The sequence below is a fragment of the Schistocerca serialis genome, chromosome 4 (assembly GCF_023864345.2).
Source record: "Schistocerca serialis cubense isolate TAMUIC-IGC-003099 chromosome 4, iqSchSeri2.2, whole genome shotgun sequence".
In the NCBI taxonomy this organism is placed as follows: domain Eukaryota; kingdom Metazoa; phylum Arthropoda; class Insecta; order Orthoptera; family Acrididae; genus Schistocerca; species Schistocerca serialis.
In genome coordinates, this window is record NC_064641.1 from 900756578 (window position 1) to 900782765 (window position 26188).

The following is a 26188-nucleotide window of genomic DNA, read 5'->3' on the forward strand; positions in this document are numbered from 1 at the left end:
CTGCTACGGTCCCAGGTTCGAATCCTGTCTCGGGCATTAATGTGTGTGGTGTCCTTAGGTTAGTTAGGTTTAAGTAGTTCTAAGTTGTAGGGGACTGATGACCTTAAATGTAAAGTCCCATGGTGCTCAGAGCCATTTGAACCAAAGTAGTAGGCACTAGTCGTTCCTACCTCGCAGAATGGGACGGTAATTCCCTAGTCCACTTGCTGGTAAGTCTCCAACCAATGCTGTAGAACGTCTTTGCGAGAAGTTTGTCCTCCGGTGGCAAGCACAGAAGTGAAGCTGTGACAATGTGACTGGTGCACAATACGGCGACCTTCCCTGTGGTGGTCAGACGTGATCTAGCGGAATCTTCATGACGAGTCTACTTGACCTCAATTTCTCATGCAGTCCAATATCGAACCACCGCCACAACCGAAAACCCCATAAATCCGGACGTTATGACCAAGCAGGCAAATGGAGACCCACAACGAGGCCCTTTCACATGATGATAACGCTGTCTCATACGAGTACACGAGATGTCTGTCTTCGTCAGAGTGGTAATTCGGCATCTGTTGTAGTCCACGCCCTTTGTATACCCTCCAGATGTGGTGAAGCTAACAAACACAAATAAACCCAATGCACTTTCGCCGCCGTTCTGTCACAGGGAATTTCAACTCTAATCATTTACATATCCCCGGGTAGTGTATGCATGTTCGAGATGATACTGACATTGGACCATGTCATTCTGAGAACAAGGAGATTGAGTCAGTAATTAAATCAGTGAAGACTAAGGACCTTCTATTGTTAGGCAGTGAATAACTGAACTGATTGGCACTCTGTATCTTTATAGGCAGTACTGAACTATCTAATATCTTTGCTAACAAGTAAGATTAAAATATCCAACTATACTGCTCAAAATTACTAGCGGAAGGTCTATTTGGACGTCTGCTATACTTCGTTGAACAATCTTTTAGGACTGGGTATGTTACTAAATTATACTTCTAACTTTCTCAAATTAAGTTTAAGAAAAAAAGGATCATTACATCATCGTTTATTTGCATAACAAGAACTTAAAATTCCGACAGGTATCGAAAACGAAACAGAAACAACGGATGACAGCTGGGGACATGTTGAAAGGTATATGCTAAGGTCTGATCAGAGTAGATTCAGAAAATAAAGCCAGTAGTTGCCAACCGCAAGGTAGAATGAGTATAATACCTTTGAGTAGGAGGATCGTTGATGGTTAAGAGAGCTGGGCGCGTGCGGTAAAAAACAGGGTAGTCGCAGCTAGGTGCCAGGAAGTATCATGGATAAAACTGTCTTTAAATGTTATCATCTCCGGCAACATGACGGAATATACATTCTTCTTGGATCAAACAGACTGCTCTTGAAACGTGCACCATATTAAAATGTCGCGTTCAATGTGCTTGGTTGAAAACAACGTCTACAATTAACAAAAATGGTTCATATGGCTCTGACCACTATGGGACTTAACTTCTGAAATCATCAGCGCTTATAACTAATTAAACCTAACTAACCTAAGTAGTGCCTAACATACACGATAGTTGGCGAATGACTTGCGCTGTTACATACATTGAAAGCGAATTTCTCAAGCTATGCATTAAGAGCATAGGTTCCACACGTATCAAAACTGATGTACCATACAAGGAGTACCATGGTCCTTCTGAGAAATGTATGAACTGTAACTGCACTGAGGAATCCTATTTTAACTACGGTGCGACGTCAGGAGTTTCGGCATTCGCTCTGTGTGTGCGCCTCACGCTGTTTGAAGACTGCTACTGTAGGGGAAGCTAGGAGACTTGGAAGTCGCTGTCGTGTTGTCAGGTGGCGGGACTGTTGGCTGACGCTTTGTGCGTGGTGTTGGCAGGAGCGGATCAGAGGATGCGGTTTGCCCGTGGGCGCCTCCACCCAAGCCGGCACACCCACACACTGCCGCACCTGCATCGGCTGCTGCTGCTGCTGCTGCTCATGCCAATACTGATGTTCGGGATGTCGGTTGTGGCTGCAGCACAGCCCCTCGAGCGTCCACACATCGTGTTCATCCTCGCCGACGACCTGGTGCGTAGTATTTTAACATGTCACGTATCACTTTAGTATACCCAGCAGAACCTCTTGTACTTAATTAATTCAACTGTATTGTCATTAGAGAGGTATTGATAACTACTTCTTTCTAGATTACCTTTTTTCCTGCCAACTGTGGACCACGCACATTTTTTTAATTCTTACGAATATTTGTTTCATTCGTTTTGTTTGCTATTTCTTTTGTTTCAAGTCAAAGCCATATTCTACAGCACAGATAAGCTACGTCATTTCAAATAGAAATCATTCACTCATGCACACGTATCAAGACAGGGGCACAAGCTGCATTCCTACTCTCCTTTTTTTTATTTTTTTTATTTTACACGTCTAGTTCCGTAGGAGCAAATCTCCAAGTTCATGGAATGTGTCAGTACATGAAACTACAAAATAAAAATAATAACAAATACAGTAAAATGATTATGAACCCAAAAACAGACAAGCCTTATTGCACAGGACACAATTTTTTTTCAAGGAAATCCTCGACAGAAGGAATGACTCATGAGAAACCCTTCAATTTAGATTTGGAAATGCATGTATTACTACTAAGAATTTTGAACTTTTATGGTAGCGGTATACTGCCCACCTTACTGCACAAGAGTTAAGGAAGTACGATGCATTTGCAGATTGGATTTCTCCCTAATATTAATTGAGTGAAAGCTGCTAATTCTTGGGAATAAGCTGTTATTGTTATCAACAAAAGACTGTAAAGTATATAGAGCAATGTCAGAGTATCCAGACTAATGAACGGAAGTCGACAAGAGATTCCCGAACTTATACCACTTATTGCCCAAACCGTTCGTTTCTGAGCCAAAAGCACAGTTGAGAACGCCAAGAGTTACCCCAAAACACAATACCATACGTCATGATCAAATGAAAATAAGCAAAGTAGACTACTTTTCTTGTTGAACGATCACTGACTTTAGATACCGTTCAAATAGTAAAACTGGCAGCATTAAGTCTTTGAATGAGATAGCAGACGTGGTCTTTCCACGACCTTTTACAACCTATCCGGATGCCTAAAAATTTTCACTCTTCAGATTCATTAAATTATATGCCCATTCTATGAAAGTAAAACGTCTGGGTTTGTTGAACTGTGTGTCAGTAACTGTAAAAACAGATTCTTACTGTGATTTAGTGAAGTCGTGAACTGCACTATTTGAAATAGTGCCAAAGTTTCACACAACATTCCTTAGATCAAGCTAGTGTCAACAGCAAACAGAAAGAGTTTAGAATGGCTTGTAATACTAGTGTGTATATCATGTACATAAATTAGGAACAGAAGGGCCCCAGCACTGATCCCTGGGGCACCTTCCATTTATTTAACCATGCCCTACTCAGATCCCACATCATAGCCATTCTCAACACTGTGGAGAACCACCTTTTGCTTTCTGTTGTTAATACAATAGGTGAACCAGTTGTGAGCTACTCCCCGTATTCCATAATGGTTCAGCTTCTGGAGCAATATTTTGTGACCAACACAATCAAAAGCCTTAGTTAAATTGTATTCCTACCGTTCAAAACCTTTGCTTTAATCCATACAATACCACACAGAGAAAAGATAAAGTAGCAGTTCCAGTTGTTAAACCACTACTAAAGCCCAGCTGTTCATTTAATTATCCTTACGTACACAGCCTCTTAAGGAAGTTAAGCAAACACTAATGGCATAAAAACAGGTCTAAAAGTGTCTACATCATCAATTTTTCCGTTTTTAAAAAGCTGCTTTACTACTGAGTATTTCAATCGTTCAGGAAACTGACCATTTTTAAAGGAAAAATTACAAATGTGCTAAGTACAGGGCTAACATGTGCAGCACAGTAATATTCCCGTAGTTATTACGTCATATCCGCGAGGGCCCTTAGTCTTCAGCGATTTAATTATTGACTCAATCTCCTCCTTCTCAGTAAAAAATAGGAGTACTTCATACATCAGTCTAGGAAGGCATTTTTCAAGAGAGTGATATCATTCTCAGTGGAAACTAAGCTTTTCTTTAATTCACCAGCAATGCTCAGAAAATGACTGTTACACTTGAAATTATCGAAATATTAACAAACACTAATAAGGCGCAATTTTCGTGAACTGTACGGACTTGCTTGTACTAACAAAAATAAGTATCAAGTTTTACAAATTACGACCTGACGTCAATGATGTGTTCTGATGATTTTCTACTAGTAAAACTTCGCAAACCGAAGCTCGTGCAGCAATCGTTGGACGCAGACCAGTGAGTGCAGATGGTTAGGTCAATCGTACGAGCAGCTTTCAGACCACCCCAGTTTCAGACATCCGTCTGCCCTGATGTAGAGGTAATCTAGTGCTTATTGATATGTGTCTGCTCTCAATTGTCTCTGGTTACTATTAGTACTACCTGCCCCAATATTCACTTCAAACACTTACAGTAGCACGATCTACAAACACCAAATGTTGAAGGTTTTCTTCATTCAGAATGATTTGATGCAAGTCTCTATGGAAATAGATCCTGTGAAAAGCTCACTGTCTGTGCATAAACCCTTGAAATTACATCAACCAGAACCTGCTAACTATATGTACCACGTTAGGCGGCGTAGTGGTTGGCGCACTGGACTCACATTAGGGTGCATGGCGGTTCAAATACGTGTCTGACCACCCAAGTTCTGGTTTTTCGTAATAATCCTAAATCCCTCCTAGCCAGGACCCTCTAACGTCTGCACTAACAATGGAACTTTAAACTCTAATCTTCTTTCCGTCTAAATGTAGGCAAGCTTTGGTCTACCTCTACTTGTTTAACCTCAACTCCCCCTCCATAACACCTTTCCCCCCCCCCCCCCCCCATACAAATTCTTCCCACTATTATAAAACTATTTCTTGATGCCCCAGAATTTGTTCTATCAAACGATTCCTTCTATTAGAGACGTTGAATCGTTAATTTAGTTTTCTCCTTTTTATTGAATTCAGAACCCGTTCTGATCTTCGGCATTCGCCTGTAGCTTCACATTTCATATACTTATTCTCTGTTCTTGTCAGAACTGTTTATTGTTCATAAATCCATTACGCACGAGTTAGCACTATAGACAAAAAATTTCACGAAAGACCTCCCAACATTTAAATTTATGTTACGAATAAGAATATCTCCTATTCAGAAGAGTTTTACTAGCTGTTGCTAGCTCATGTTTGATATATTCTCCACTTCGACCATTGTGAATTATTTTCCTTTCTGAACAGAAAAAACTCGTCTAGTGCTTTCAGTGTCTCAATTCATAAACTACATCACCCAAACTACATTCAGTTGCTCCTGCTCCCTTTTGGTGATGCTCACCTCACTATCAATATTCAAGACACTATCCATGTTGCTCCATTGACCTTCCAACCCCCTTTTTTTGGTTTTGAACTGATAATCCTGCATCCATGCAACAACGAGTTCTGTTCTTAACCGAATGTTATGGGTTTACAGTACTAGCAGCACTCAGTCCTAAATAATTACGATCATATATTTGAGTTTGAAATCAAATTTCTAATTGATATTCATGGCTTAGGGAAAAGGATATGTTCCACTCAACAAAATTTATTAAAACAACCTTTAGGTCACTTACATATGCGACTCACGTGTGAGAATAAATATATAAGAAACAAAAAGGACAAAATGAAAACAGAACTGGTACTCCGCATGCTCTGTCCAGCTAGCCCTGTACTCACTGTGTGACTCATAACTACCACAGAGAGTGCCTTCACTAAATTACAACAGTTCAAAGTATGTCCATGATTATGTCGATAGCACATTAAAATACTGATTAGATTCGCAATTTATTTTAATAAAATGTTTTATTTAACACCATATTCCGCATAATAGCGGAAACATTTCTTTCCTTTTTGACACTCAAATATGTTGCAAAACGTATGTGTTGTCTTTACCCTCTAAGTATGTCGTCCATCATCTACTCACATTTTACTGTTTATAGCTTATGAAGCGAGAGAGTAGTGGAAGGGTAAGTGATGCGCTATTATTTTTACTGAGATTATATGAAACAAAACACTGTGGTAGCGCGGTACCACTAACAGCATGTCTTGCTGTCAGGTTATAAAATCTGGCACAAGATGTCAGCATTTTAAATAATACGCTTGAAGAATAAAACATATCTGAATAAAAAAATAATGGGAATTAGGATTAGTTTGATCAGAAAACAAGTACCCAAACATGTTTCATCACTTTAATGCCACTATCAGTGCATCATAATATATTGGAAATACAAGTGATAGGTAATACTTATTAGAATGAAAATTAAGCCTACAGCAGTTCATATTTATTGTTATCATTACCTTCTTATCTAGGCGGTTAGACTTTGCAGGATCTTCTTTAAGTGATCATATAGATTCTCACCAGCAACAACGTGATATTTTTGTGAAACTGCATGACCAGTTGCCGAAATCACTTTTTATTTAGCCTTATTTTGTTGAACGAAAATATTTCGCGACAATATTTTGTGATTGCATACAGTTTTCTCATGGTTATTGGCTTCTTTTGAATCTCCCTCTGTTGGTGAAGTAGGCACAAATATACGGTACGTGTTATTTCCTTGAAGAGCTTTGACCAATAGTCGAGGCAATGATCACAATAGACACAAAATTTTTCGGCCCCAATTTTCCTTTCAATAATTACTACGTAAAACATCTTGTATTTTCCATACTTGAATGAAACAGACCCAGTGATGACGGACCCAAACATGTTTAAGCAGAGGGAAGATAAGTTGTGTTTATAGGCGGAGCACTCTTCCCATAATTAATGTAAAAACATGGCTGCCACTTCTACAGTACAAAAAACCAAATGATGATGATTTATGGGTAAAAAATTAAACAGAGACTTATAAAATATTCCTCAAAACACGGAACAAAATCGTATGAGCTTAAAATTTAGCAACATGGATACATCAAAGAAAAGGAAAGTATTTTTTAAGTAATTTTTAACATTTATGTCTCAGCAAACATCAAATTACATTGCCTCAGCACTTTCCACGGTTGGTATTGCAAATATTATAAAGATTAAAATTTGCCCCTCAGGTTTTGCTTTTAAGTATGTCGAACTCACGCGATTGTTGTGTATGAAATTTTAAATTCAGAGACAAAATGGTAATTGTTTCGTTAATTCACGTCGTTCATTACTGTGTGCCTAATGTCTAAATGAATTATTAATCAGATTTTACTGCAGAAATAATCCTTCCTCGTTTCCACAAGAGTGCCAGAAATCTCATGATTCCGGTTGGCTGTCGCGTAACTTTCGTCTGATACTTTAAGTATTAGTGCTAGATATCAATGACGTTACACAAATGGCTTGTAGATTGCTCTAAATATGCATTCTCCTGTTGTGGATTGGCAGGAACCCGTATTAATAGAGGAAGCCGAAAGGCACGCGTTTTAGCTCACGCAGGCTGGCGTGAGGTCTGAAACAGGACAGGGTAATTAGACTTTAGAAAAAACGGACGTAGCTGGTGGAATACTTAACTTTAATCCATTAATGGTGAACGTCGGTCTGACGGTACATGAATTAGAAGATCAATAGCAACTGATAATGGCGCCTTGCTAGGTCGTAGCAAATGACGTAGCTGAAGGCTATGCTAACTATCGTCTCGGCAAATGAGAGCGTATTTTATCAGTGAACCATCGCTAGCAAAGTCGGTTGTACAACTAGGGCGAGTGCTAGGAAGTCTCTCTAGACCTGCCGTGTGGCGGCGCTCGGTCTGCAATCACTGATAGTGGCGACACGCGGGTCCGACGTATACTAACGGACCGCGGCCGATTTAAAGGCTACCACCTAGCAAGTGTGGTGTCTGGCGGTGACACCACATCTCCTTCCAAAAAGAAATCTGTTTCACTTGAAAGCTAGCCTTCTCCTTTATAGTATCAGAGCTCTCTTCTCTGTTCCATTTGCTGTGTGTTCAGCATTGGTACCTAGAGACATGAAGTTTTACGACCATCGGTCCACTCTCCATGTGCCTGAACGAAACTTTGCTTTTCCGTTGCAGGCAGTCGTCTATCTCATTGCTTCCCTAACGATGCGTAACTATTCGTTTGCGGAAAGCGTGAAGCGTGACAGAAAATGGTGTTCACATGCAGCCAAGTGTATAAGGGTTGTAGAAAGAAGACAAGGAGGAAACCAGTGATCTATAGACTGGTTGTTAAAGTCAGTCGTATGGTCCTGAAGCGTAGACTGGTGTTATGAAGCTCTCAAGGTTATTCATCTGTCCATAATAACTGCTGCCTACATCAATCTAAACCTGCTTACTGTTGTCAAACCTTGACTCCCCTTACAGTTTTAACCCCTACGTTTATTACCATTTTGATAGACTATCTCCTCTTTTCGTGTGTTTGTGCCATAAAGATGTTTCACCACGGACTTGATTCAGCACCTCTTCACAGGTTGTCCTATCGATCTCATCTTCAGCATTCTTCTGTAACTCCAGATTTCAAAAGTTTCTATACTTGTCCTCTGTACCCTGTTTATACGCGTAAGGCTAGTCTCAACACAAATATTTTCATGAAATACTTTTGTAGAAGAGTAGTTTCGGCGAAGTTACTTTAATTGACATCTTCAAATCCTGCCGTCAGCTGTTAGCACGGACAGAGCAAACAACATTTTTTATACAAAATGTATTCTACCACAAATGTTTATGATTGTTGGGGTTGGGTTGTTTGGTGGAAGAGACCAGACAGCGAGGTCATCGGTCTTTTATGATTGTGTACTACATCCACGGTTTTATCATTTGCTGCATGGCGCGACACTAATTCGTCTGATCCAGTTAGTTCCTGTGTACTCAGTTCTAGATGACAGTGCACCGCATACAGAGGCACTAAATTAATGTATGATAAGAATTTGAAGAGGACAGTCAAACTTGGCCGAAAGTAGACGTTCACATGTATATGTTTTTCACGTGACCTGTGCTAAATGAAACTTCTCCAACCACGAGATTATAACTTTTATAATAAGAAATCGTCCTCTTGTTGACGACGTCAGGTAACCATAATTTTCAGGAAAGTAGAAATTTGGAAATTTGTGGTAAGAACTATGGGACCAAACTGCTGAGGTCTTTTGTCGCCTCTGCGATTTTCTTATTGGTGGCAGAGAGAAACAATTCAGACACACCTCCACTTGGAACAGATACGAAAAACCCTCAGGAGGTGGCACAAAGGTGGACGATTCAACAACCGCTTCCATTGGAGCACGATTCGCACACATTATGCAGCCGAAAACAACAGTTCGCAGTGCGATCAGCAACAAGAGAATGTTCTTGACAACGTTCGACACTCCTGAAGGCCGCTGATGATTCAGCCTTACTGTAAGGACGCCACAGGTCGTCAACCACGCTGAACATGATCTGACCCCTTGCAGTGCAGCGCGATCGCAGTTTTTGTTCCGGTATACAGGGTGTTACAAAAAGGTACGGCCAAACTTTCAGGAAACATTCCTCACACACAAATAAAGAAAAGATTTTATATGGACATGTGTCCGGAAACGCTTGATTTCCATATTATAGCTCATTTTAGTTTCGTCAGTATGTACTGTACTTCCTCGATTCACCGCCAGTTGGCCCAATTGAAGGAAGGTAATGTTGACTTCGGTGCTAGTGTTGACATGCGACTCATTGCTCTACAGTACTAGCATCAAGCACATCAGTACGTAGCATCAACAGGTTAGTGTTCATCACGAACGTGGTTTTGCAGTCAGTGCAATGTTTACAAATGCGGAGTTGACAGATGCCCATTTGATGTATGGATTAGCACGGGGCAATAGCCGTGGCGCGGACGTTTGTATCGAGACAGATTTCCAGAACGAAGAGGTCCCGACAGGAAGACGTTCGAAGCAATTGGTCGGCGTCTTAGAGAGCACGGAACATTCCACCCTATGACTCGCGACTGGGGAAGACCTAGAACGACGAGGACACCTGCAATGGACGAGGCAATTCTTAGTGCAGTTGACAATAACCCTAATGTCAGCGTCAGAGAAGGTGCTGCTGTACAAGGTAACGTTGACCACGTCACTGTATGGAGAGTGCTACGGGAGAACCAGTTGTTTCCGTACCATGTACAGCGTGTGTAGGCACTATGAGCAGCTGATTGGCCTCCACAGGTACACTTCTGCGAATGGTTCATCCAACAATGTGTCAATCCTCATTTCAGTACATATGTTCTCTTTATGGATGAGGCTTCGTTCCAATGTGATCAAATTGTAAATTTTCACAATCAACATGGGTGGTCTGACGAGAATCCGCACGCAATTGTGCAATCACGTCATCAAAACAGATTTTCTGTGAACATTTGGGCAGGCATTGTTGGTGATGTCTTGATTGGGCCCGATTTTCTTCCACCTACGCTCAATGGAGCACCTCATCATGATTTCATACGGGATACTCTACCTGTGCTGCTACAACATGTGCCTTTACAATTACGACACAACATGTGGTTCATGCACGATGGAGCTCCTGCACATTTCAGTCGAAGTATTAGTACGCTTCTCAAAATAGATTAGGTGACCGATGGATTGGTAGAGGCGAACCAATTCCATGGCCTCCACGCTCTCCTGACCTCAACCCTCTTGACTTTCATTTATGGGGGCATTTGAAAGCTCTTGTCCACGCAGCCCCAGTACCAAATGTACAGACTCTTCGTGCTCGTATTGTGGACGGCTGTGATACAATACGCCATTCTCCAGAGCTGCATCAGCGCATCAGGGATTCCATGCGACGGAGGGTGGATGCATGTATCCTCGCTAACGGAGGACATTTTGAACATTTCCTGTAACAAAGTGTTTGAAGTCACGCTGGTACGTTCTGTTACTGTGTGTTTCCATTCCATGATTAATTTGATTTGAAGAGAAGTAATAAAATGAGCTCTAACATGGAAAGTAAGCGTTTCCGAGCACATGTCCACATAACATATTTTCTTTCTTTGTGTGTGAAGAATGTTTCCTGAAAGTTTGGCCTTACGTTTTTGTAACACCCTGTACAGTGTGATCCACTAGGGGGCATACAAAACCATTCGACCAAATCTGATCGTAACAGGAAACAAAAAATGGTGTTGATGCTTTTTCAGACCTCTTGCTTTGCACCGACCTGTGGAATGATCATGGGAGTGTTCAGCATTGATAAATGCTCGAATAAAATGACAGTGTCTCTCTAAGATCCTCAGTGCCATGGTTGAACACTTTGGTGTCTGTCAGACACATCGACACTCATTCTGCTCAGTGGTGCGTCGTTGCTGCTCTAGCGCCTCATGGCAGGCAACCCCTTTGACACCCTTTAGGTGTGCCTCCAATGGATGATGTTGCAGAGCGTCATGCTTTTGCACCATTACAGACGAAGGTAGTAGGCTAAAAGTCACATTTCACACGTATGCTTCGCAAAGGCAGACAATTATGTGGTTTTGAAGAAGAGATTTTTTTTTCCCAGTGTATTTCTCTCTTTCGAATAGCTTTCCTTGTTATTCCGAATCTGAATTTCATTGCCTCTCCTGCTATTATAATTTATTCTGCTGCTCATATAGCAAAACCCATCTATTACTTTTAGCATTTCACTTGCTCATTTTATTTGTACCGCGTCACCTCTCAAATGGACTACACTCCACTACAGCTGTCTTTCTTTTGTTGATATTCCTTTCAAGAAATCATAATTTCCTTTCATCAGCTTTTCCAATTTGTTTGCCCGCTATAGCAAGATTACAATTTCGCCATCAAACCTTAACGATTTATTGTTTACTTCCTGGACTTTAATTCATTTTCATAATTTTTCTTTGGTTTCTTTAGTAGCTTCCTCGATGTACAGATTGAATAATAGGCAGGTATAGGCTACAGTACTGTCTCATTCACTTCTCAGGATTAGCTGGATGTGAAACCTCCGTCAGGGGGATGACGACCTTGATAGTGAAGGAGAATGTGGACAGGAATTTCAGAAAAGGCAGGTGCATCTATTAGAGAGAACCTTTCATGGTGACGATATTTGTGCGTCCATGGTGGCAACGAAGTGAAAGTACGTTCCATTTGCAGCTAGACTAAAATTTTATACGGCGAGGGTACCCAAAACTGTTCCTATTCTAGGGTAGGAGTTTAAAGAATGAAATACCAGCATGGAAACTACCAAAAAACATCTACATCCACATGCACACCGGGCAAGCTATCATAGGATGCGTGCCGAACGTTACCTTTTACTGCTAGCCATACCATTTCCTGTTCTACTCGTAAATGGAGTGAGGGAACATTTTGTGTACTGAACCGTGGATTTACTTTCAAAATCTTTTCTTAAGGAATTTCCTTTATTTACTAGCGACTCATCAAGAACATTAACGCATCTAATCACACTATGTGAGCGTGGAAGTAGTTGCCAATGGTAACTGATAAAACAAATTAATTTTTTTTTAATAAATGGAAATTTTATTCCTAAAAACCCTCTTTTTTAAACAGATTTAAAATTACACTCAGAAAGCACCCTGTAAATAAATATCAAGTTAAAATTTATTCAGAGGCAGAAATAACAATTTTTTTTTTTTAGTCACGACCGCTCACAACAACCTCTGAAAGACTACACTGGTGCAAATCTACAACACATCAGATTACTTTAAACTAAAAATTTTAAATACTCACAAAACACATAAACTATGCACCCCATAGGAGGGATGGAAATGGTACAAAACACTCACATTAAAAGGTACTTGCCACCGAAAGTGCAACTTGTTTTTAAAAGAAAACTCTTACGGTGAAAGGATGGCAAATTTATATCCTAAACTGACCCTTTTAAATAAAACTCATGAAATGCAGTCTTACATAAAATGTACAAACATGCTCTACATTACGCATATACCGCCTCTCAAGATGATTGACAAGATAAAAACATATTTCAGGAAATCGGCCTTTACACCCTAAGCAATAAATTCGTTAACACCGAATCCGACAAACATGACAGAGGCAGCTATTAACGTATGGCAGACCGACAGACAGACAGACAGACACTAACTGCCAACCAAATGCGGGCGAGAGACAGACGAGCAAGCTGGGGACGAGAGACTGACCAAGAAAACATGTAGAATTTAACAAGTAAATGAAACAACATATCACGAATCACTTAACTTCTAATTAACTGCGATGTCTGGCGAAGACCTGACGCAGCACCCCCAAAACGCTCTCCCGAACCGTCCGCTGCCAACCGCTTCAGGACGCAGAAAGGCGCGCCGATCTCTCGTCTCACGGCGTCGCAGCTCGCCCCGCCCAGACCGATGTCGTGGGTTGACTCCTGTTGCTCTCGTGTCGGCCGCGAAGCCACTACGCCTCGCTATACGGCGCGGACACTGGACTAACGTGGCGACCACACATGCGCCGACGTTGCAGGCGGACAAGTCATCTTGTGTCACAGTGCGCGACCGACAAACCGATCGATCCAACCGCCAGTGACCATTGCCTGAACAAACTCGAGCAGACTGGTGGCCTAACATATACAAGCACTGCAGACGACAGCCAGACACGAACCGTCTCACCAATGCGGACGAGAGACAGACCCAGACTAACTTGGCTGACCAACTGACCAGACTCGCCCAGACTGACAGACTGACTTGGCTGACCAACTGCGTCCGACTGACTAACCGCCTCTCGGGAGCTCTTAGCCCACTTAAATGCGTGTCAACAGGCAACCTTTCCCCTTTCCCACCAGAGGGAGACACCAAAGCTGCGATTGCCACAGCGGCGCCACCGCCAGAAACGGAGGGCGACTGCTTCACACTACGCGCTGCGGCGCGCTCTTCAATACAGCAATTTTTTACTACGGATCATGTACACTTCTCTACGAGCACTCATTTCTCTTTTCTTGTCTTCACAGTGCTAACGCAAGATGTGTGTAGGAGGCAGTGTAATTATTCTGCAGTCAGTCACAAACGCCGGTTCTCTAAACTTTCTAGGCGCTCCAGTCTGGAACCGCGTGACCGCTACGGTCGCAGGTTCGAATCCTGCCTCGGGCATGGATGTGTATGATGTCCTTAGGTTTAAGTAGTTCTAAGTTCTAGGGGACTGATGACCACAGCATTTAAGTCCCATAGTGCTCAGAGCCATCTAAACTTTCGCAAGAGTGCTTCGCGAAAAAATGCTTTCTTCCGTCTTGTCAACTTAAATTCACGTGTCTGAAACAAGTCTTATTTATTCTTTAGTTACAGCTGCAGATTTTAAATTTGGAGCTACATGACACGTGTCGATCTCTCTGGATCATCTTCAGATCTAAGTATCTGCATCAGTAACCCCTATTGTTTGGGCCAGAGTGAGAGGACAGAACTGCAGCAATTAGCAGCGCATCTACCTACGTTCCACGTGGCAGCAACAACAGCGCAAGACTGCGTTTATTTTACTATGACTGATGTAGCTGCCTGATGGCAGACCACCTGGGTACATGCCTAGGTTCAACGAAGTCATGAAGGAAGGTATCGGGAAAGGGATGCCACGCTCGTGTCATTATTGACTGAGATAGCATCCTCACTCTGGTGGCAAGTATAATGTACAGAAAGATTTGCCAGTGCATTAATAGCAAGAAAAAGGAAAATAAATTGATCAAGGAAAACTGTGTCAAAGTAATTGTAGGTGTAAAACACCATCATATAATTTATTTGAGTGTATTGTGCAACAAGGAATCTCACCAAAAAGCTGTCCCAGAATCGACAGCAGAACAATTAAGTCGTTGGGACCGACAGTCATCTGATTTTCAGGAACGCACTGCAACTCAAGATGAGGGCTCAGTCTAGGTACAGAACGGGTTAGTAAAGAGAAACGGAAAGAAGATAACACTTTCTAGACATAGGAATATATTGCTGTACCACCAGCAGAAGGAAACTTTCTAACGGCTGTAGAAGTCGTCATGGATGGGAAGGGAAAGCAGAGAGCAGGTTACTACGAACAATTCGGTAAAAAGGTTGTTCTCATCAGAGAAGACAGCAAATCACTGCCCACGATAGTGGTTCAGGTATACATGATGACGACACAGGCAAAGGATGAAGAGACAGAAAAAGTGTATGGGGATGCTGATCGGGTAATACAGCGTATTCAAGAAGATGATATCAATGTGGAAGGGTCTGAGATAGCGAAGTACCGAAGAACCATTTGGTGTGTTTGAAGTAATCTAAGTTTGTGTATATAAAGCTATACTACAGTCCAATATTTTCAGAAAAGTATCACATAAATTTATATTTGGCATTAGCATACTTGTCATTTTCAAAAGAAGCTCTGCATGCTAATACCACTCTGTATTCTGTATTCTCTCTACTTGGGCCATCATCAGTTAACTTTTTTCTGCGCAAATAGCAAAACAAAAGAACCACTTTTAGCTTCTCTTTTCCTAATGTAATTCTCTCACGAGCACCGCGCAACAGCACAAGTCGAACAAAAATACATAGAAAGAAGACAACTACAAATGAATATTGGTTAACACAAAAAATAATACAACTTATCGACGAAGAAGGAAGGTAGAAAAATAGACAGGAAATGACAAGAATACAGCGACGTAAGTCATTTAGGAACGTTCAGGGAATCCAAGACTAAACACATCCGCGAAGATCGGAAGGGCAAAAAAGAGCGAGAACAATTTGTTAATGCCCCCGAGGTGCTGATAATATAAAGAAGAATAGGAAACGAAATTGGGGATAGGAGTGGAAGAGCATGAACGAACTGGAAATGATGAGGAGTGTCAGAAATTGGATTAGCCATAAACTTAGTATCTAAATTTGGGACCAAGAACTAGAACAACGGAAGAAAAAGCAAAATATTACATGAAGGGAGACACGCAAAGAATACTACATCACGTAAAGAGGGCATTTCATTTCTGGTAGTAAGATCACTACCAGTATCAAACATCGGACTTAATTTGAGGAAGAAATTTCTGAGAATGTACGACCGGAGCACAGCATTGTATAGAAGTGAATCATGGGCTGTGTGACACGGACCTTTTCACATGTGGTACTACAGAAGTACGTTGAAAATTAGATGGCCTGATAAGAGGAGAAATGTTGAAGTTCTTCGCAGAATCAGGGAGGAAAGGAAAATGTGTGAAACATCGGCATGAAGAAGATATAGAATGACATCTCACCCATTACGACATCAAGAAATAACCTCCACGAGGGAAAAATGTACTAGAAAGCAATTTACTGAGGGCGTTGGATGCAAGTGCTACTCTGAGAAAAGGAGTTTGCCACTGGAGTGAAACTTGCAGCGGTCCACTTCAAATCAGCCGAAAGAAAGATGAAAAAAGAAGCGCAACACTGATAAATTGGTATTAGCTGACTATGACTGAGACCAGAGAACCACTGAATTAGATTATCCGGTACTATAGTCCAATCGAGATACTGTCATCACAACGCCAGCAAGCACAGAGAGGGTATATAAATTCAGAAACACAAGAACAACTTTAACAGATAGTAAAGACTGAAATTAAACATGTTGTCAACTTTAGTGCTTCATACACTGAACTGACAAAAGTCATGAGATTCCTCCTTGTATGGCGCCGGGAGTCCGTTTGGCATGGACTCAAGTCTTGGAAGTCTCCAGCAGAAATACGGATTCATGTTGCCTCCATATCCGTTCGTTATTACTAAAAAGTTGCCAGTGGAGAATATTGTGCACGAATCAACCTCTCGATGATGTCCCACAAATATTCGATCTGGGTGGCCAAATCATTCCCTTAAATCTGTCCAGAATACTTGTATTCCTCAAAGCGATTACGAGCAATTGTGCTCCGATGACACGGCACACTGTCACCCATAAGGATTCCATCTTTATTCGGGAATATCAAGTGGATGAACGGCTGGAAATGTTCTCTGGGTTGCCATAGCCGGTCAGTGATTGCTTCAGCTGGACGAGAGGGCACAGTACATTCCATGCAAACACAGCCCACACCATTATGGAGCCAACACGAATTTGTACAGTGCCTTATTGACAACTTGGGTCCTTGGGTTCAAAAAATGATTCAAATGGCTCTGAGCACTATTGGACTTAACTGCTGTGGTCATGAGTCCCCTAGAACTTAGAACTACTTAAACCTAACTAACCTAAGGACATCACACACATCCATGCCCAAGGCAGGATTCGAACCTGCGACCATAGCTGTCACGCGCCTCCAGACTGTAGCGCCTAGAACCGCACGGCCACTCCGGTCGGCTGGGTCCATGGGTTTGTGGGGTCTGCGTCACACTCGAATCCTACCATCAGCTCTTACCAACTGAAATTGGGACTCATCGGACCAAGCTACGGTTTGGCAAGTGTCTAACGTCCAGCAGATATGGTCACAAGCCCAAAAAAAAAAATGGTTCAAATTGCTCTGAGCACTATGGGACTCAACTGCTGAGGTCATCAGTCCTCTAGAACTTAGAACTACTTAAACCTAACTAACCTAAGGACATTACACACATCCATGCCCGAGGCAGGATTCGAACCTGCGACCGTAGTGGTCTTGCGGTTCCAGACTGCAGCGCCTTTAATCACAAGCCCAGTAAAGCCGCTGCGGGCAATGTGATGCTGTTAGCAAACGCACTCGCGTCGGTCGTCTGCTGCCATAGTTAACGCCAAAATTCGCCGTACTGTCCTAACAGATACGTTCGTCGAATGTCGCACACTGATTTCTGCGGTTATTCCACGCAGTGTTGCTTGTCTGTTAGCACCAGCAAAAGCAAACACAGTTGCTCTCGATTGTTAAGTGAAGGCCATCGGCCACTGCGTTGTGCCTGGTGAGAGGTAATACCTGAAATTTGGTATTCTCGGCACACTCTTGACACTGTGACTCTCGGAATACTAAATTCACTTCACAGGTAGTCCACGATTCATAATCCGCTACTGCACTTGATTTATCAGTTTGTCACTGTGTTGAATTCTTCTTCGTTAATATTTTGACGACCTTCGGAAAATCAGTTAAACTGCCAGCAGTGTATCTGATTGGTCATGATGACCGTGTAAGGTAGTAGAGGGATAATTCCGTCTGAGCACAGTTTGCATTTTTACCAAATTTATTGAAGCTGACGACTCTCCCTGGGTGGTCCCCACCTCCTCTGTGAGGAAGGTAGATGTGGCGACGTTGCATTCTTGATGTCTGGACCTCCTCTCCCTCCCCAGCTTCCTCCCCTCCACTGTCTCCCACGGCACCACGAGCCCTCCCCTCCCCCACTTGAGCAATTGTGGGAAAAGACTCATTATGTGCTGACCTGCTGGTGAGGAAGGATGGAAGGTACTGTCTTTATTTATTTAGATTATTTATTTTTAAGGTTGATATCTCATCGCTGGATTGCCCTCCATCTGCCTCCATACTCTGTCACTCCCACACCGAATTTCCACCACCCAACACCACCTTTTCTATTCGTGTGCGTGTGTGTGTGTGTGTGTGTGTGTGTGTGTGTGTGTGTGTGTGGTATGTACGCCTTGAAGTCTGAAGGCAAACTGCTCTAATGCACAACACTGCCACCAGAGGGTGCTTGAAACTGTCTTACAGCCACTCCCCACCTACCCCCACTTTCCACAGCCCCACCCGCCAAAGGTTACACTTTTTCCGTTCACGTGCATGTATATGTTCACCTTTCTGTGTCCGCTAGGCCACAATATCACTGGAAATTTGTGGAAAACTGTCCTACAGATGCTGCCAGAAAAACTGCCCCTACAGATCTGCAAGTGTGTAGTTGCTGGAGAAGTTGTACACAGATACACGGCATGAAGAGACAGCACAGCAAGCTATAACTGAAATGTGGAAAGAGTTGTCTCCTACAGACCTACAAGTGTATATCAGCTGAGGAATTTGTAAAAAATGGTTCAGATGGCTCTGAGCACTATGGGACTTAACATCTGAGGTCATCAGTCCCCTAGACTTAGAACTATTTAAACCTAAGGACAGCACACACATCCATGCCCGAGGAAGGATTCAAATCTGCGACTGTAGCAGCAGCGCAGTTCCAGACGGAATCACTTAGAACTGCTCGGGCACAATGGCCGACGAGGAATTTGTACACAGGTATATTGTAAGAAGGGATAGGGCAGCAAACTATCACTGAAGTATAGGAAGGTCAACATACACTACAACAACTGATGCAACATGCTTCACTATTCGAATTACACATCGAAATTGTGTTGAAACAGCACCACTCACTAAAGATGGATCATAAAGTAAAACACACACAGCGGATTGAGGACAATGACTGTATAACACAACTACCACACAAACCAACCCCAAAAGATCTCGCCAGCAGAGATTTGTTGCAGCTGTATGTATGTTCACCTAGATTTGCGAACACAGATTAAGCAGCTTAGAACCAGTCTTACCTTCCCTCCTACCTCCCCTTCTCATTACCTCTCCTTCCACCTCCACCCTGTAAAAAGGCATGCTTGTTTTCTAGTACTGTTCTAACCCATCCCTGATGGTGCATGAAGAGATTTATCTACTGGCAGTGATACACTGTTTCTAATCTGCGGAAATCATTCACAGGTGGGTAAGGTCCTCATGAACAGGACGCTTCCTGCAAATTGTTAAACGTATTTCTCGGAAACACTGACCCCCTGGCACAATAGCGAAATACCTGACTATCCATTATGGATGAAGAACTGAACAGTCAACAGCAGATTGATTTCAAACGTTGTGGATTCGCTGACGCTGTCTAAAAATGCTCCTCAGCTAAGTAGAGTCAGTCGCATGTACGAAAAGAATTGAAATAATGATCTTTGTAGTAGTTACAGTGCACTGATCCACCCACTCTGCTCCTAACTGGTGAAAAGCAGTGTCCACACTCGCTAGTCTCCGCTAGTGCATCCAGTTATAAGCTGTCATCGCCTGCGTTTGCTCTACTTCTTCAAGTAAACTGTCATACAGCTATATCGTAGAGGTTTCAGACGCTCCACTGTGCCAACTGACAGCTTTTTGTGTGTTCTTGTATACTGTGGAAGGATGAGATTCCTGCTGTACAGACAGTGGAGGAATAGACGTCGAAGGAATTCAGAATGAAATTTTCACTCTGCAGGGGAGTGTGCGCTAATATGTAACTTCCTGACAGATTAAAACTGTGCTTTGGACCGAGACTCGAATTCAGGAACTTTGCTTTCGTGGCCAAATGCTCTACCACCTGAGCTATGCAAGAGCTCTTCACGACTGGTCCTCACTATTTCACTTCCGCCAGTACGTAGTCTCCTTTCGCATTCTGGTAACATCCCCCAGGCTGTGGCTAAATCATGTCTCCACAACATCCTCTCTTCCAGAACTGCTACTCCACAGGTTTTGCAGAAGAGCTTCTGTTAGGTTTGGAAGGCAGGAGACGAGATACTGGCTGAAGTCAGTCTATGAGGACGTCTCGTGAATCGTGCTTGGGTTTCTCAGTGGGTAGAGCACTTGCCTGCGAAAGGCAAAGGTCTTGAGTTCGGTGTCTCGGTCCGGCATACAGTCTTAATCTGGGTGGCGGAACTGTACACAGGTCACTTGCTCCTCGTGGTGTAACACACCGCGTGTCTGCCTAAACTGTTGCCATTCTTGACAGCTCATCTGCTGTAACGTCAGCTCATTTATTTGAGAAAAGTGACTGAATAAAAAGGAACACTTATTTGCTGCATGAACTATTATCTGCATGTATTTTCAATTTGTAATCATTAAGCTTGCTACAATGGATATTATACCGACATGCCTCAACTCACATCGTGTGGAGGTTGTACTCTTACACTTTTGAAACGAATACTGTGACAGTGCAAATAATGAATACAGTACTAAAAAATAATGAAATCTCCAGCTAAATAACTGTAAATTCACTCTTGTGGTATAAAATTATGCTTTCTACAACGACTATTAAACCAAGAACATTAGATTTGGTGTTGAATATACCACAAAATAAGTACTGAGCACTATCCAACAGTCGTTAAGCATACATTCAGATAGCAAATTACGCACCCTATGGTGAGCAGAAAACTTCATCATTAATATTATGCTAGTAGGACCAAACAACAACATGATAACTAATATTGGGCGAATATTCCTGGACAGATGGACGTGTTTTTCTTGCGAGTGATACCAGTGTGTCTTAGAAGGAGAGACGTGAAATCCTCTTGTATGCGAGCAGCTGTTAGGAAAAACACCAACAGCAACGACTATGTTACATTATGTGTGTATCCCAGCTCTGGTTCTACATGAAGACGAAACACTGTAAAAACATCAGACAAGTATAGGGAAAAAAACCTTCCCCTAGAACAGAACAGTGAATGTGTCTTCACCTCGATATGTGGATACAGACTAAGCAGCTTAGAACAAGTCTTAACTCCCCTCCTCCATTCATCTCCTCCTCCACTTCGGTAGGGGCACTGGTTCCAGGCCTGTTCTAACCTGTCAATAATGGTACACAGGAAGTCCATCGCCTGCAGGTGCTCTGCTTTGGTTGGTATTGATTTGACAAAGATGTATTACACTCATGCTCACAAATTAAGGATAATGCTGATACATGGTGAACAACGCTCTGGTGGTGGGTTTGAGGGTTTAAAGCACCTCGGGGTATGACCATACGGTGCATTTCACTTGCTGTCGTCGCACGGTGCCGCTAGCAACACTCCACATACGCAGAGGTGTGTTGGTGCATGTGAGAGTAGAGTGCAGCGAGTAAGTGTGCAGACGTTTTCAAGAGTGCTCATGGTAACTGTGAGTTGAAAATGGCTCAAAGAACACATATGGATGACGTTATGAGGAGTAGAATACTAGGGCGACTGGAGGCTGGACAAACACAGCAGGTCGTAGCACGGGCCCTTCGCGTGCCACAGCATGTGATCACACGATTATGGCAACGATTCCAGCAGACAGGAAACGTGTCCAGGCGCTACAGTACGGGACGTCCACAGTGTACAACACCACACGAAGAACGATATCTTACCATCCGTGCCCGCAGACGGCCACGGAGTACTGCAGGTAGCCTTGCTCGGGATCTTACCGCAGCCACTGGAACAGTTGTCTCCAGACACACAGTCTACAGACGACTGGACAGACATGGTTTATTCACCCGGGGAACTGCAAGGTGCATTCCATTAACCGCTGATCCCAGGTTATGTTCAAAACGAGTCCAGATGTAGTCTGAACTGTGATTCTCGCCGGGTTTTCATCTGGCGTGAACCAGGATCCAGATACCAACCCCTTAATGTCCTTGAAAGGGACCTGTATGGAGGTCGTGGTTTGATGGTGTGGGGTAGGATTATGATTGGTGCACGTACATCCCTGCATGTCTTTGACAGAGGAACTGAACAGTTCAGGTGTATCAGGATGTCATTTTGCACTAGTATGTCCGCCTTTCCAGGGGTGCAGTGGGTCTCGCCTTCCTCCTGACGGATGATAATGCACGGCCCCACCGAGCTGCCATCGTCGAGGAGTACCTTGAAACAGAAGATATCAGGCGAATGGTGTGGCCTGCCCGTTCTTCAGACCTAAACCTCATCGAGTACGTCTGGGATGCTCTCGGTCGACGTATCGCTGCATGTCTTCTAGCCCCTAGGGCACTTCACGGGCTCTGACGGGCACTGATGCAAGAATGCGAGGCTGTACCCCAGCAGCTGCTCGACCACCTGATCCAGAGTATGCCAACCCGTTGTGCGGCCTGTGTACGTGTGCATGGTGGTCATTTTGTAGCACGTGTGTTTCGGGGCGGTTTTCTCAATTAATCACCAACACCGTGGACTTACAGATCTGTGTCGTGTACCCCTTAGCCAGCGGGCTCTGATAGCCTTGGAAACAGATTGTCATTCATGTTTGAATTACATATATTTCAGATGCACACATATCAATACAGAACAGTAGCTTTCTAGTTATCTCTGCACACGACGGGGAAAAACCAGTCATTTTTACACCTGACAGGAAGCTACCATTCGTATCCTCTCCTTCCTCATTATTTGATAACATCCAACTGAGTAAATCTACGAACTCTCTCTACGATGTTATTGTTGATGACGGATGAGCAAACCGCCGAGGTCGGAGCTCTAAACAATACATCTGATGTATGTAATAACCTATCACACATCTCTTGTGCATATAAACTGTCTATAAAATCGATAACACACCTTAAAACACTCTAAAACTGGGAGCGACATCTTAGAAGCAGTGCTTCTTGTCTGAAAAAATTGTGGGTACTCCGATATTGGATATAATGGAGCGAAAATTACTTATAACTGAAGGATGGGATACCACCCATCTGCTTTTATCCATGACGTCATCAACTTACCAAACTACAAAAAGAATGGTATCAGACTCTTCATTTGACTTACAGCTCAAATGAACCAGGCGGTACCGAGAAATACCCAAACATGCAAAAAATGTGGTATCGAACACTTCAGTTTACATAACCTCAAATGAAGCATGCGATTGCCATCAACCCCTGAACAATAAAAGAAAATGGTATCGTACACCTCAAATGAAACAGATGAGTCCAATCAACACTCCGACATAAAAAACAATACAACGAAATATTACCGAACACATATTTTAACCTTTTCCCACCAAAAACTGCACTGGTATCGTTCGAATTGCAATTACGAACACGAGAAAATGAAATAAATAATTTACGTCCGTGAAATAAATCTTTGGCACTCTTCCAAGTTCTCAACATCGTAAAAAAATTACTTTGTCGACGAAAAAGATTAGGGGTGCGCATCCCCCAGCGTTCCTCCAGAAAAACAGCACTGCTTAGACGTGAACAGAAACATGCGGTCGTACAAGTCATAAATTTTATATTCTCATTATAATTAGCGAGTGCATTTCTTGTAGAGATAACAGTATCAGATTTTTCTCACTCATCAACATGTTATTGATGACACAACCTGTTTTTCAGTCTGCGCTCTGCATTTTTTAACTTAGTGTTATGGCTGTTGTGCTCTGTAGAAGTAAAATAAATAAAGTTTTGTTCAAGTGAAAACAACATAATTTAGTATTTAAGTAAGACACAAAGACATTTCTGTTTCTTATGTCAAATCCTTTGCAACAGTATAGGTTTCTATTACTCTGGATATTCCTCTTTTGCCAAAATGTGGATTGCAAATTTTGTCAAATAACGTTTTCCGAAATAAGCAAAAAAAAAAAAAAATTAATCAGTAAATAAAAGAAATGAATAAACATAGTGGACCACGACATATCCTATGTTTGCAAATGTGGGCACCAGGTAGAAACCACTTTCTGGAGGTTACCGCTCAGTGCCAGCTCGACCCATAGACTGACGTGGCGGCAGTATTCTAGGTGACTCAATGCATGACGAATCATCGCTTAGGACGCGCATGTACTCCTCTGTTTCAGGGCTGGAATGACGTCGGCTTCCATGGGTCTGACGAGATTCCGACACCCAACATCGACGCTCTGGCGTACCACGGGGTGATCCTCAACAGCCACTACGTGCAACCTCTGTGCACGCCGTCCAGGGCCGCTCTCCTCACCGGAAAGTACCCCGTGCACACCGGTGAGTCTGTTACAGTACTTAGTACTGTACAGTAATTATGATTGTACAAAAGGAATTGGGTAGAAATAGTACGCTAACTAAAACTAGATAACGCCATTATGAACACCTGAGACTACATAGTTGTTTGTTGTAAATAAGGCACTCATTGCAATGAAGTGTTGCTTATCCGACAAATGGAAAGTAAGAACATCGACTTACATCCCTGATGAATCTTTTATTAACTATCCGCAGTAGTAGGATTATGATGTGTGATGTTGAAGTTGGCTGGTGTGGCCGAGAGGGAACTTGAAACAAGTTATATCAGGAAGACCGTGTTAATGCTGTTTGCTCCTTCTGCAGTGCTGCTTAGTAACATACACAATGACGTTACGGTACAGACAGAATACCAGTCAGTTTTACTCGGTAAGAACCCCAGAGCATCTTTTCGAGAAGGCACCAGCTTGGACACGAGTCTAAAGTTTGCCTAGCTTTGACTGCTCAGCTTACAGAATTTGTCATTATCAGTAATCTGAGACTCACAATCAGGCAGAGTCTCCTCACTCATGTTTAGCACTGTCATACACCCGTCTTCAGTTGCTTCGGTGTTTTTGCCTTGTCTTATCTCTTGAAATGCAGTACCACACTTATCAGATGCACCAATCACCTATTCGCCTCCTTACATTTCTCGGCGATCTTCATTTCCTTTTCGTTACAGTCGCAATGAAACCTTCTTACGCTGCCAGCTCCCTCATTATTTTTCTAACACGTATGACGCCACGGTTTAATGAACAGTCCTCGGTTTTTGCGTTGTTTCCGCATTTAAGTTCACGTCTCTCTGTCACATATCAAATTTGTAATCCACATTTACCCTTTCCTTCTCAGACACATAGGAAATAAAGCCTCAGAAATTCCATTTACCACGCACTTAAACTGAGTGAATTTAACCAGTGTTTCCGTTCAGCAAGTGAAGTACTAATTGTGACAAAGTAGATCAGGGTGAGAAAAATGAAACTGGTCCAATGAATGCCTCATGCTCCTTAAGATAGGCAAGTCAACTTACACACTCCGAGCCAGGTGAAAGCCTTCTTCAGGCGGTTCTGCCTGGTTGTGAAGGACTGAAGTTGGGTTGCCTACGGTAAGGCGCATGAAGTATTTTCCACGTTAGTTTTCCTACGTCCATCCTTTGCAACTGGTCACAAGCATATGCGAGGTGCAGATGGTTACCTACATAACTGTAGCTTCTTTTTTGTTTCCCCTATGATTCTTGCTCCTCGACCGAGTACTGCTATAGCAAGATAAAGTCTTTTCTCTGCACCGTTTGTAGACATTGATTGGCGTTCCCAGTCGCTATGTTATAATGCCTTGACTCGTATTCTCTTTTCCGTGTAATGTTGTTAGCAGTATTACATTATCATAGTGGCTTATCAGCTGCAAGGAACGTAACAATAAAATTCTTCCTTGGAAATCCTACTCGGAATCCACTAACGTGTCCTACCATAAGTCAAACTGACCATAGCCACACAACGGTGATAAAAATAACCTCTTAGTGTTTAACGAAGTATAATGGAAATAATTCAGGACGCGCCGTAAGATCATCACCATTCGTACATCAGACTGGTCTACAAAAATTAGCAATAGATTAGGAATGTGTGAAATGGAAAGGGCATACGTTTTAAGAAGAGACATCAACCAATTAATGCATCCCTTGAAATACAAAACC

General features: G+C 42.6%; 1 protein-coding gene across 1 annotated transcript in view; it reads left to right on the forward strand.

Moving 5' to 3' along the window:
* The first annotated feature begins 1884 nt into the window (after window positions 1–1884).
* The window catches only part of LOC126474832 (arylsulfatase B-like), a 367147-nt gene continuing 342843 nt past the window's right edge, over window positions 1885–26188 (forward strand). Inside the window, exons 1-2 of the mRNA XM_050102309.1 lie at window positions 1885–2061; window positions 24330–24489. Of these exons, the coding sequence (XP_049958266.1) occupies window positions 1885–2061; window positions 24330–24489 (337 nt within the window). The remainder of the gene's footprint in view (window positions 2062–24329; window positions 24490–26188) is intronic.